The 13781-nt window shown below is 40.0% G+C and overlaps 1 protein-coding gene across 1 annotated transcript in view; it reads left to right on the forward strand.

Annotated features, from left to right (window-relative positions):
- The window catches only part of ppargc1b (peroxisome proliferator-activated receptor gamma, coactivator 1 beta), a 50248-nt gene extending 38083 nt beyond the window's left edge, over window positions 1-12165 (forward strand). Inside the window, exons 6-12 of the mRNA XM_017690078.2 lie at window positions 1171-1216; window positions 1691-1755; window positions 3151-3619; window positions 5025-5094; window positions 5283-5401; window positions 5499-5623; window positions 7989-12165. Of these exons, the coding sequence (XP_017545567.1) occupies window positions 1171-1216; window positions 1691-1755; window positions 3151-3619; window positions 5025-5094; window positions 5283-5401; window positions 5499-5623; window positions 7989-8080 (986 nt within the window). The 3' untranslated portion in view covers window positions 8081-12165. The remainder of the gene's footprint in view (window positions 1-1170; window positions 1217-1690; window positions 1756-3150; window positions 3620-5024; window positions 5095-5282; window positions 5402-5498; window positions 5624-7988) is intronic.
- The last annotated feature ends 1616 nt before the right edge of the window (window positions 12166-13781 follow it).

Consider the following 13781-nt stretch of genomic DNA (forward strand, 5'->3'; position numbering starts at 1 on the left):
AGCCCTGGTTCTGAAGTACCCTGGTCCTGCATAGTTTAGTGTACAGCACGCATATAAAGGTGTGACAAAGCGTTCTGTGGCATAGCAGAACCACTTTTTGTTTTTTAAAGTTTATTTTCCTACACCCAAGCCAAGAGCTGCATTTGTCCAAGATTATACAGACACTATTAAAGAAAAGGGCAATTTAAGACACATCCATTGCTGATACAAGTGTTAAGTTGCATGCATGCAGCCTCCATAAAAAAAGTGTTCACACTCTGGAGCACACACGCACGCCCAAGGTCACCATGTGCAATACTAAGTGGTGCAAAGCTCCCTGGCATTTGACTGTCGAGTGGAAATGTATCTGGAGTAATGAAGTACCCTTGAACATCTTTGGGTTGTGTTGGAGCGACATTGCTTGACCTTGCTAATGTTCTTGTGGTTCAAGGGAATCAGAATCCATGCAATCACGTTCCAACATCTAGTGTAAAGCTTTCCCAGAGGAGTAGAGGCTGCTGTTGAAGGTGGACCGGCGCTTTATTAAATGGCTCATATTCAAATTTTTCTTGTATTTCATTTTTCTTATGAGGTCCACTTACAACTTTTGTGTTCGTAATTCACTTTTTCCTGACCAGGCTATTTTTGTCACTGTCTTTAAGACTGATATATGTATATAACCTCTGTTCTGATTGGCTGCCCTTCATAGTGACTCATTTCAAAAGCAGCCAATGCTGAAACACTGCTGATATTTAGCAAGAATGTATGGGGCTTAACTACTATAGGCTGAATGTTGTGTTTTATATATATATATATATGTTGGTTTTTGTGACATCACAATTCTCAAATCAGGCTGTTTTTGTAGCATAGTTTCCATGTATGGACTGTGCATAAACTTGTAAAACTGTGAGAAAAAAATAATTTTTCTGTGCTATGGGCCTTTTAGTACCCTGAAGAGCAGGTGTCTGGATACCTTTGGATGTATAGTGTAGCTGATTGGTATGACAGGATGTGTTGACTTGAAAAACATGTTTTTCAGCATGTACACAGCAGGGGTAATCCAGGACCAGGACTGGGAAGTCTATGTGAAAAACAACGCTACAGTGTTTGTATAGAATGTGTTGAGCTGGTTGATAAGCTGCGGTGATCTCTGACCATGTATGCAATTTTCTTTTTCTGTTCTAATTGCAGAGAAACGCGCCTGCCTCTGTCTGCCGCTGACTCCCAAATCAACAGGGTGTGTGTCCCCCTCACTCCTAATCTACTCTAGATCGCTGGAGGCAGTCCAGGCCTAAAGCTTTAGAACACGCCTGGACGTCTCCCAAATGACTTCTGGGAGCCCTGTAGTGTTACTACTGCTTTAATATCCTAAAGCGCTCCACTGGCCTGTCATGGTAACACTGGTCTATAAATAAATTGGAGCTAGTTTGTTGTGCTAATTATAGCATATTGTTGTGAGTCATAGCCAGTAATGCATAGTTCAGATTTGATGATAAGTAAATTTGGTATATTGAACGCTTTCTAAACATGGACCTCTTCAGTCACTAGATCTGACAACATTTATCTTATGAGTCAGCTGTTCAGACTTTATCTCTGTCTCTCTCTGACTATCTATCTCTCTATCTCTCTCACTCTCTCTCTCTCTCTCTCTCAGAAGCCTTAATGTTGACTCTGCAATGTCTCTTTCCTTCTCTCTCTTTGTCATGATCAGAGACACCCAGTATGCCAACAGACCCTTTGAGCAGACTCTCTGCGTGGAACTGTGTGGCACAGCAGGTAATGTCGTGCTCTCAGTCAGAGGGGCTCGAACCATTGTGGCATTAGGGAGACTTCAGCACTTGTCTCAACCCCTAAGTTCAAAAGCGTGTCAGAGGGAAGCCATGTACGCATAGGATTAGGCATGTGCTGGGGAAGACAGCGAACTAAATGAATAATGAAGTACTGAAACTCCTTTAGCTAGACTCTTTCAGATCACGACATTTATATGGGAAAATCTGAGGTGCTGATATACATGTAATAGGCAAAATTACAGTACTGTGCAAAAGTCAGAGACCACCTTTCATTTATTTCAGTCAAAACAAGTTATTTCTTTTTCAGAAGATATTTCTGTGGATATTAGATACAAGGCAATTTACTATCTATTTTCTAGTTTGCAAAACTAGAGCTAAAAACAAATAAAAGATAGAAAAACTGTGCAAGACCTGGTAAAACACTTCTGTTTCTGTCTGTCGTTTGACTGTGAGAAAACAAGTCAGCGCTATGGGTTTGAAAGGATGTGTTGCTGTCAAGAAGCTCTTACTGCGAAAAGGACCAAGTCAAAAAACAAGAAAATTTGCAAATCGTTCATCATTGAATGCGATGGATTACTTGGACTTGTGAGAAGCAGAAAATACAACCAACTTCTAAGACTGAACTTTGGAGGTGTGGAAACTCAAAGCAAAACTCCTGAGATTAATCAAAACTGTAATAAAGGTAAAAGGTAGACACACTAAATACTAAGAAAATTAATAATTTTTAGTTAGTTTTGTGCAAAAATATGTATTTTATAGCTTTTTCCTGATGCTGCAAAATGAATATATTGTACACAATGGCGGTTTTGATTAGAAAATAAATAAATATTGGATGGTCTCTGACAGTATTGTACAGAACATTCATGTAGACTTACTTTCCAATTGTCTCTATATACGAACAATGCAAACGGTATGAGGGACAGGCTTCTTTGGCCATTCATTTCATTTTTACTGTGTAATTTATTTCATTGAAATATTATTTTAATATGTTTAGTTAGCAATAGCTCGCATTAAAATGTGTGTAAAATGCACCTTACATTACTGTAATAGACAGCTAGCTCTAATTTGAGAAAAGCTGCTCAAGTATGAGGATTTTCATAGTTACATGAACTTCCAAAACTGCTCAGATGACACTAGCCAGCTACTTTATTGCTAAGGAACTAAATAAAAAAAAAACTATCTTCATTAAAATGTCAGATACATGTAATAAAGCATTAAAGGCTGACCTTTAAGGTTAATGATATAAAATAAAACCTTATGTGAACTGTTGATAAAAACATAAACCAACAGATGGGTATTTATGTTAAGTGTCCAGAGACTGATGATAAAACCTGTGGTGATGATGTGTGTAGGTGATTCATGAGTATGTGCTATCTTCCAGGACTCACTCCCCCCACCACACCCCCCCATAAGCCAGTGGAGGAGGAGCTCTTCAAGCCTGAAGGTAAAGTCGAGCCTCCCGGTAAAGGTCCGTGCCCAGCACGGGCTCATTTACGGAAGCTTCCGGAGCAGACGGAGCTGTATGCACAGCTGAGGCGCATGGGCCAAGCGGGCGAGGGGGAGTCCAAACGTGCTTATGGGGACCACGACTACTGCATGCTGAACCTAGGCCATAGCTGCAAGAGGCCTGCAGAGAGTCAGGACAGAGAGGAGGAGATGAAAGACAGGCAGGAGCAGAATTCAGAGAGCAAGAGAGGGGGGCAGCAGGCCCACTTGCCCCCAGCCTTTCCCCCACATGACCTGGAGGAGATGGGACAGCCCTCACCCGCCTGTTCTCCAACTCCAGAGGCAGACGCCCAATCACCAGACTCCTGCCAGCCACCCTCACCTTGCCACCAGCTCACCCTCAGGTACTGCTCCTTCTTTTCTCAGTTACTTTCTTTGCCCCCAGTCCTGAACTGATTCATTTAATATTGAGCATCTGCCAATACCAAGTCCTGATGTGATCTTTGTATCACAGGTAATGCAGATGCACAGTGCATAAATGCATTAAAGTTAGGAAAACTAATCCAAAACATACAGTTGATAAAAATGTTTGATACAAATGCAGATTTTAATAGCCAGTTCACAAAACCCAAGACGAAATTCCTAATAGAGTTGGATTAGTTTAGCAGAGGAGGTCCAGTTATGTAATTTTTGCGGAATTTGATTGGCCATACCTTCGGATATTTAATTTGATTACCTCTTCACCAAAAATATATTACAGTAGTCCTGTTTTGAATTTGGGATAGAGCCAAGAACTCCCTTTTAGCAGTTAGTGGAAAAACAAAAAGATGCCAATGTCTATTACCAGGATTTATTATTAAATTACAGTGAGGTTAATTTGAATAAGACTGCTATTATTGCTTCAGGAGCTCCAAGTCTGATGAATTATAGGAGGTCATTTACTCCGGAATTATTACTTAGCAGACTTGTAAAACTCATTACAGATTCATACTGGATTAAAATCAGGGATCTTGTCAATATTCCCTCAGATTTCACCTCCACATGTAAAACTAATCCAGCTAGAATAGGGTTACATCTACAAAGCAGTGTATGCAGACAAATGGCCTAAAAGCAGAGAGACAAAAAAAAAAAAACAAAAAAAAAACGTTCCACAAATCTATAAAAAGCAGCAGACAAAGCCACTGGGAAAATAATGTCTCAGACCTGACAGTCAAATTGCAATATCTTGTGAACGCAAGAGTGTACGTGTTCTAATATATTCCATGGTAATTGCCTGTGATTAGAAACAGGCGAGAGTGAAGTGGGGCTTGTGATCAGAAGGCCAGGGATGCTGATAGGTCTTCCTGGTGGATGGTGCATCAACAATTAAACAGCTATGCATTAAGAATAAAATCTTTGCTTTAATATTTTCACTTTTAATATTTTCATTTTTACAACAATAGCTTTAAAATGTTACTGACACCTCATAAAGCACTCAAATTGCAGTTAATGCAATGGCTTTTGTGATGTTTTCATTTTCCACTCTAAAATAGTTCCACACTGCACACATATAAGCTGTTTATTAACTTATGAAAGCACAAGAACTTCCAGATGTTTTTTTCATCTCTACAAAACTGGCAATTTGATCAAGCTTAACAGCAGTGACAATATCACTTGATCCAGTATGATCTCTTAGACTGGATCAGGACATTCCTATCCTTCTCCTGTCTCATTTACATTTATGGCATTTAACAGAAGCTCTTATCCAGATCGATTTACAGTTTTGTCTCGTCTGTTTGTAACTCATTCCTGCTGTTTTGGTTTCCGTAGTTGTGAGAGCTCTGAGGCATGCCACCGAGACAAGCAGAGGAATAACACTAAACATGAACAAGAGGATGGGGTAGGTAGAGTTCTGGCTGCATGATCTAGATTTCTGACTCTTTTGGGGATATCAGGCATGAAATAAGACAATGTTAAAGAAAGTTACTGGCGTACGTTTATTGGCACTGCCTTAATAGATGTGTTGTTCGTGCTAGATTAGTTTGTGCTTCGAAAAGCTAACAATCTTGTATGCTTTTGTGATTTCAGGATAAGTGCCAAGTGTTCTACATTCACAACCTGCCGAGCAGTGTCACACAAGCCATGCTGCGCAAGCGCTTTGAAGCCTTCGGCAACCCTGAGGACTGCCAAGTGCTCGTCAAGAATGAGTACGTTCAATTTCTGCCCATTTTCTTCTGTGTTTTAGTAACCAGGGCCTCTACAGGAACATTAAAAACTGACCCATGCGTGTGTTTGTGTGTGCAGAGAGCGCTGTGGAGTCGTCACCTTTAGGCAGAATGAGCTGAGTCCGAAGCACAGGCGGGACTCTGTGGGTCAGCATGTCGGGAATGGTGGCCGGAGGTTCGGCAGAAAACGCTACATAGATCTGGGTAAGAGCACAAAAGAGGCAAACACTGCTGATGAGGAATGAGCCAGAAAAGAATAGTTCAAATATAACAAAACACGTTTACAAAAAAAAACAAAAAAACAACTTTATAAATACGTCTGTAAAAAATGAAAAAATGTACAGGAAAAATGAAAACCTGAAACTGTTAGGGTTTTAGCTATGCAAAACACTTTTGTCCACTTTTGTAGATAACAGTATGCCGTAAGCATAAAAGCAACATAAGTAAGTCTGTTTGTGATTAGTTGCCCCTTTAAACGTGGCTTATATGTGGGTTCACAATTCATTTACTTTTACATTTACAGCATTTAGCAGACGCTCTTATCCAGAGCGACTTACAAGAAGTGCTTTGTCAATCTAGAGAAAGTATCTTTGCTAGTTACCAATAGCTTAGAGTAAAAGACAGTCCTGAGCTCAGATACTGCTAGAGACAAAATGTCACTGCAGACACCAAGAGAAAAAGAACCAGAGTTGAACGCAGAACTCTGTGCCATTCAATGCAATACAGTAACAATAAGATACAATACAATAAATAAAATAAAATAAGTGCAGCTTATAGTTCAATGCTCATTTAAGTGCTGTGTAAAGAGATGAGTCTTCAGTCTGCGTTTGAAGACAGCAAGAGACTCTGCTGTTCGGACAGCCAGTGGGAGTTCATTCCACCACCTGGGTGCCAGTACAGAGAACATTCTCGATGCTTGTCTTCCATGCACCTTGAAGGATGGCGGGTCAAGCCGAGCTGTACTCGAAGCTCGAAGGGCTTGGGGTACAGTTCGAGATTTCACCATTGCCATCAAGTAGGTAGGGGCTGGTCCATTTTTGGCTTTGTAGGCAAACATTAGGGTTTTAAATCTGATGCACGCAGCTACAGGAAGCCAGTGAAGGGAGCGCAGCAATGGGGTGACATGGCTGAACTTGGGCAGATTGAAGACGAGTCGTGCTGCGATTATTCAATGTTTCACTCACCTAACTATATAACTTATATATTAGTTTCATAGTAGCTCTTAAATAATGACTACTGAAAAAAATAACAATAAAAATCGAATAATAGGTCTAATAATATTAGCCTTATTTTATATGATAATGATCCCGGAGGTCAAGGCATTAACAACTTGGTACACTTTGAGGCACTTTGCACAGTGCTAACTGATGGGATAAAAGCTTCTGTTATTTGTTAGCTTTATGGTTCCAAGGCTAAAGCAGAATATCATATAATGGAAATAGGGGTGCGGGAAAAAATCGATTCTTAGATGCATTGCGATGCGGACGTGAAGGATTCTGAATCGATTCACAAAATCAGTTTTCTAAATTTAATTTATAACGTAATGTTGATGGAACACAAAGGGTGGAACTTTTGAAGTGGAAGTGGGTAAGTGCAGCACCAGGACAGCCTGTGGCGGCATATAACAAAAACTCTAGTGGATGAGTGAGAAATCCGACCGGCTCCCTCTGGGTCTTACAGATATTATACTGACACAGTGACCCCTGACTCTCTACAACACGATCAAATCCGGAGTTAGAAAAACACTAAAGAAAACGGGCCGGACGGCAGTAACGTGCTGCGTGGACATCCGTTATCACTGGATCTTATTTCACCATAACTGCGCATTTTATCTCAGACGAGTGGCAGCAGAGTCTCGTGTGCTCCAAACAAAAGCAGTGAGTGAGAGTTTTCCAGTTCACTTACCACATCACTTCCATTTGTTTTATTAATAAAGGATATTGGAAGTAAATTCATTAAAGATCGTTGCAAATACTTTGCTTTAAAAGTATCAAGTCGTCACACAGTGAGAAAAAAGAGATTCTGTATAGAAAAAGAGATCGATAGTTGTTTTATAGTCATATCATGGCCCTCTGAATTGTAATTGAATCGAATCATGAGGTACCAAGAGATTCCCACCCCTAAATGGAAAACTGATTTTTTTCCCAGCAAAAGTTTTAATTAATTTGTTAACGTGTAAACATTGTTGAAAACTCAAAACATGCTGTTCACTCGCCAGCCCATACAGCTAAACCCATTCATGCTGAAGTTATAAGTAGCATTTCTGCCTGGACTGCTTTTTGAATGAGGCCCAATACAGGGCAGCCAGTCAGAACAAAGGATCATTTACATTCGTCAGTCAAAATAAAGTACGAAAGGTAGGATATGGGCCTTTATACGTTCTATTTTTATCAGGCACCACAGAATAAGAGTCATCCATTCATGCAGAAATATATAATACGATTCAGTGAGTTCTTACATAAAAGCATTTCCATTTCATCAGTTCATTCATCTTAAATGTATAAATGTGAATGAGGTAATATACTACTGCAGTGTCCAGGGACTGACCGTGCTTTGTTTGTCTGTTTAGATGAGGCGGGACCAGGCCCAGTGAAGAGCAAGTATGACGCTCTGGACTTTGACACTCTCCTTAAAGAGGCCCAGAGGAGTCTGCATCGCTGACACGCCTTACAGAGCGCGCCCTGTCCCGCAGCGCCTCCCCACCTCAGCAGAGACTCCACCTCATGTTTACATTTTGAACATTTGGAATCAGTTAAAAAAAAAAAAAAAAAAAGAAAGAAAGAAATAATGGACCTCGTCTCTTCTTACTGAGGACGTAAGGCCGCTGGGGCTTGAGGATGGAATCGAGAAATGAAACAACAGAAAGAGCCGCGAGTACGGCAGACCTCCCTGGCGCACGTTCACGAGGCGGCCGCCGCTGACTCAGAGCGGCCCGGGCTTCTGTAGCAAACCCTTGCTCTCTCTCTTTGTCTCTCTCTTCTCTCTCGGTTTGGTCGTCGTGATGTGTGTATGCGTGCGTGTTGTTTTTTTCTTTTTAGTTTTTTTGGTAACCCTTTGTCACTTTTTTTCGGTGGAACTGCAACTTTCACCGTTTTGTCGTACAAGTATATAAACTAAACAATAATTAGTCAACCTTTGTGGATGTTCAACTGTGTGTTACAAAAAAAGCAGAGAAAAAAAACACAAAAAAAAAATCCTGAAAACGCAGAGTTTACAAATCAAAAAGGAAAGGAAAAAAACTTTGTCTTTTTTTTAATTGTAATTTTAGTGCTTCCTTATTTCATCTATGCACTCAAACGAGGTAGTAGCTTGTGGTTTCTCGCTCTCCCCTCTTCTGGCTGGGTTCTGCTGCTGGCTGCCACAGATTAACAAGCAATGATCCAACCAGTTTAGCTGCACTATCCATATTTACCCCTGAATGATATTGCCATCGAATATACATCTGGTTTGAGATGTGAGCGAAATGCACTTGGTGTCCCATTTAGACTGAAAATCTGAACATTTACCAGAAAGATGAGGACTGGGTTTATGTTTTTATGTTGTTTCTGAGTGGAATGTATCCCTCAACAGATCTGAATGTAGTCTGCCCTGTCGATCTGTCTTGGTTTGAAAGGTTTTTTTGAAACCTAGTGTGACTCATCCAGCAGCACAGCCCATCAAGTTAGCAGGCGTGTCCTTGCATGGCCCTTAGCTGTTGGAGGTTAGCGTTGCTAGCCTATGAGAGAAGGGCGGTGGAAATCTGGGAGGATGATATTTCCAAAGCTCAATCTCCCGAGAGATACCTGCGTATCTCTACTTTGTTTACATCTCCCTCTCTCATAATCTCTCTTTTTCTACTCCTGTCTCATAGGGGAAAGTCTGCGGGTTTTTTTCTAGCTCTTGCCTCGTAGTATCAAACTCTGATTGTTCTCTGTGTGTTTTTTGCAGTCTAAAAGTATATCCAAGCGTGCTGTCTCTGTCTTTTGTCGGGTCCCAGGTTGGGCTTGGCCCCTGAAGCGTGCTGGAAGTAGAAGTCTTTTCGCTCCGGCCTTCGCGTTTGGTTTTTTTTTCCATTGGGGATCATTGACCTCAGCCTGTGGATCCTGTACAGTGGAGCTGTGTGTGTGTGCGTGTGTTTTTTGTGCGTATGTATGTGTTTCTTATGCATTATCCCTGCCTCTCCCCTTTTATCCGATCGCCTCCTCAGCAACACAACAGGAAACTGAATGTTTACATCACTAAAATCCTCCTTTGACTTTGTTCGAGCGCACACTAAGTACAACACGCCTTATTCAGTGTTAAGGCTAACCCAGTCAGGACGTGCCTTCTCGGCCTACCCTCCTAGGGCACTGGACGCTGATCTACACGCTCACTTCGGACACAGCGAGCGCCGTGTCATCTACAATAAAAAAGGAAAGAAAAAACATCCCACGCAGGTCCTGAAAAAACCTGAACGAGTGTTTGTGCTTAGTATGTATACTACTAACGTGGGAGAATGTGCTGGTTTACATAAATCTATATAGATCTATATATATATGTAGGTATATATTGTGTACATAGCACTGTGTCTAATGTAAACATGAGAGCGACGTGTTCACGTGTTTTCAAAAGCTGGCGTGTCTATTAGGGCAAAAGTGAAGCAATGATGCAATTTGTCTGGTAAGCAAGGTTGAGCAATACAGGGAGGTGCAGAAGGGAATTTTCTATGGATGTGGCTTCATAAGTCAAAAGAAAAAAACTTGTAAAAAGTATCCCTTTAGAAGAAAAAATCTTTTCTGTTTTTAATTATTGTAATTAAGTAATTTCTCTTATGTTTTTGAGCAGAATCGATGCAATACATATTATCTAAGAGAGCCTTTTATTGAAGAAGTTGGTCTAAAGTTATTTGGAGCAATCCTTGAAACGAGATATTGTACTGCTAGATACAGTGAAAAACAGTGAACTACTGGAAGAATAAGTGGTATATACACCTCGAATAGCAACTGTCCAAGACATAATCCATAAACGGAGCTGTAAGCACTGAAGTATGCTTGAGGTTGGGGGTTTTCTGTCAAAACTCTATATAGTATTGCCACTTTCTACTGGTACTCACGTGGACAACACTTGACTGAATCCACCTGCACTGTCGTGCGGTATTAGTGGATGAGTACGAACTGTGACGTGTGACAAGCAGTGTGTATGTGTATGTATGTGTATGTTTGCGTGCACTTGTAGACCTGCTGAATCCTGCGCTGGGTCACTCAACGGGTCTTATGAGAAAATAAACTGACAGCCCAATCTCACGAGGAGAGCCTTAAAAACAAAAGGGGGAAACAGCTATCTAGCTTTTAATAATAATGTCTGCTGTCCTTTAAAACTCCAATCTGTTTTCTTAAGTAAACTTTTTCAATACAGCCATATTATGAAAGGTGTATACAGTATATACATATATGAATATATATGTATTTGGGTTTGTGTAGATAAATATATATAGATGATATATACATTATATATAAATATATATAGATGATATAATTTCTTATGAAGATCTTTGACACTTTTGTTCAGCGTTTGAAAGCACTTCAGTACATTTCAGCATTCAACATCAGTTTAGAATGTACAGACTGAGATAATCCAAATTAAAGGAAAAAAAAAAACAAAAAAACTTCCAAAGGGAACCCTCTTCAAAATGCAATACACCTTCATTTCAGCAATCGCTATATGAGAGAAGTTGACCAAAAAAAAGATACATTTAATGTTTGTACAGGAATAAGTGCAGTAGCACATCAACTCAATTCATTTCACGAATGAATGTTGTGATCAGCCTTGTTTGTGTGGGAGCGAGTGTGTGTGGGTTATTGGAGCGTGTATGTGTTCATTGTTATTGTAATAAACGTAAAGGTAAAAGACAAAAACAACAAAAAATACAATACCACTTTAAATCTTGTCACATCTATTACCCTATCAGCTCATCGTTCACAGAGTATATTGCAATATTGGAAAGAATATGCCCACTAAATCACCAATAATCGTTGTATTTGGGATCTATTTATATTGTCTGTGCTATACCATGATCACAAATATCGAAAGTGCAGTCCCATTTTGTGTCATTTTGTTGCCAGAGCTTGGGCTATCAGAATCTCTGATGTCTTTGTGTATCCATGAAGCCAGTGATGGTCGTAGTCTTGCTGCTTCGAGACTTTGTCTTTGGTGGAAACAAAATCAGCGTCAAAGGGCATACATTGATTTCTTTTGTTGTTTCAATTCATTTGATTTATTTCGAGTCTTTACATCTAATGGCTATGAAATTCACTGATTTTTTTTTTTTTCCTTTTTTAACTTAGTTTTTTTGGTATTTGGTAAATACGGCTAGTAAGATTTTATATTTTTACATATATTGGTTTTATTTTGAGTTTGTTCTTTTTTATTTATATGCCACTTAGCTTGGATGTCTTTTAATGGTGTTTTTTTTTTCTTTGTATTGTGTGATTTCATATGTCTTGAGAATGGAGACAAAATGCATTTCAGTATTTTTGAACTGTTAAAATCTAGTTTCACAGATTATCTATACAGTGGAAATTATCTGATGTTATAAATTATATTTTAATTCATGTAAATAGTTTAAAGAGAAAAGACGATGGCTTCCTTTTAAAACTGAATACATTTCTCTTCTGAGATTGTTTACATTATTATTAAACTGTAGAAATTGATCCTCATATACTGTAAAAGGTACATATATTCATTGATTTGCCTCCAGAAAATAAAAGAAAATCCTAATGAACAACGTATACTGGATATCTGCATCTCTAAAGTCAGCCAATGCATGAGATACAGAATGGTGTAAACCAGAGGTGCCAGGGTGTTTTGGTCAAGGTGCAATGTTTGTGGTGGGCCGAGATCCAAAACTAATAAAACAGTATACAATAAAGAAGGTAGGTTGCTTTCAATTTGGGGTTTTTAAGCGTAGAACATTTCACTATATTTTGCTATTTAAATACTTCAAAAATACAATGAAAAGTATAAAACAAGGAAGAAAAATGAGTCATTAATAAATTATAAATAGTATAAAAAGTATTGCAACTTTCCAGGAGATGGCAAAAATGTTCTGAACTTTTTATGGAAGTGAATGTAAAGAGATTCCATTTCAAGCAGTTTTGGAGCATTTCTATTGATCCATTCTTCATGACATTTTCACAGGGTGTAAATGGTAGCTGTGCTCAAACTGTAGAAAAATAAAGTATAGAAATACCTTTTTGTTTGGACAGCAGTTATATGTTCTAATTGGATGGGCAGGGGGTGGGATTAGAGGGATTAACTCTCTTGCAGGCCAAATCAAACATCAAACACCTGTGGGCCACACTTTGTGCAGACCCTGATTCAAATACTTTCATCCAGTCGTGTTCTAAGTTCTTGCTCAATGGGGTTTAATGTGTAGCATACTGCTAGGAAAATTCAATACCTTCTCCAGAACTGAGTCAGTGTTATGAAATGCTTCCTGGAATGAGTATTCGGGAACATGTAGTGCACAGATTGGAAGGGAGTTTTGTGGTGGGGGGAGCTGATTGTCAAAACCTCAGCAGCAGCTGTTCTGAAATCATCACCTTTATCCCCATTCCAGCTGGGCCACTCTGTGAATAGGAAATGCATGATTGGCTACTGAGCTGAAAATTCAGTATCCAGGCAGAAGTTCCAGCCTTTCTGTTGGAGCATGAAAGTCCAGCCAGCAGAGCATAAGAAAAGCCCACCCTATTAATGCAGCATCCTGAGGAACCAATGGCAGCTCACCACTCCACTATATCAGTGAAAGTCACGTGTGCATGTGCGTGAGCGTATGCGTTTGAATGACTTGACGTCACAAGGCTCAGAAGATACACCTCTCTCTGCAGTGAGGTACATGCAGGCATGACATCACACGCTGCTGACGTGCACTGGCTGCGTGTGTGAGATGACGTCAATGCTGTTGCTGCATCCCCAATCCTACCCTGACGATCCAGCTTGCTCGCCTCTCCACTCAATTATGCTACTCCCCTCCGGGCATCATCCTGGTTTTTGTCTGATGATTATGTACGGTCCCAGTGGGACGGCTCGCACGCACACAAGCCCAGCCGAGGGTACAGCATCCTCTAGGCTGAGCTGCTGCTGCGGAAAATCTACAAAGCACAGCTCAGTTACACGAACCTCAGTAAGAGCAAAAGGTTGTCAGCTGGTTCTGTTTATTTTTAGCTCGGGTATCAGACTGTACAGCGTTACGTGAATGAGGAGCACAAAAATAGTGTGGATCAAAAAATAGCATCTGTCTTTTATGTACACTACACAGGTCTAGGCATAAATACAGTGTGATAGTTTGGTAGGTATATCTAGCTTGGACATTTTATCTGAGTATCTAAGTTTAAATAGCCCCTGT

Source organism: Pygocentrus nattereri, chromosome 8 (genome assembly GCF_015220715.1).
Source record: "Pygocentrus nattereri isolate fPygNat1 chromosome 8, fPygNat1.pri, whole genome shotgun sequence".
Classification (NCBI taxonomy): Eukaryota; Metazoa; Chordata; class Actinopteri; order Characiformes; family Serrasalmidae; genus Pygocentrus; species Pygocentrus nattereri.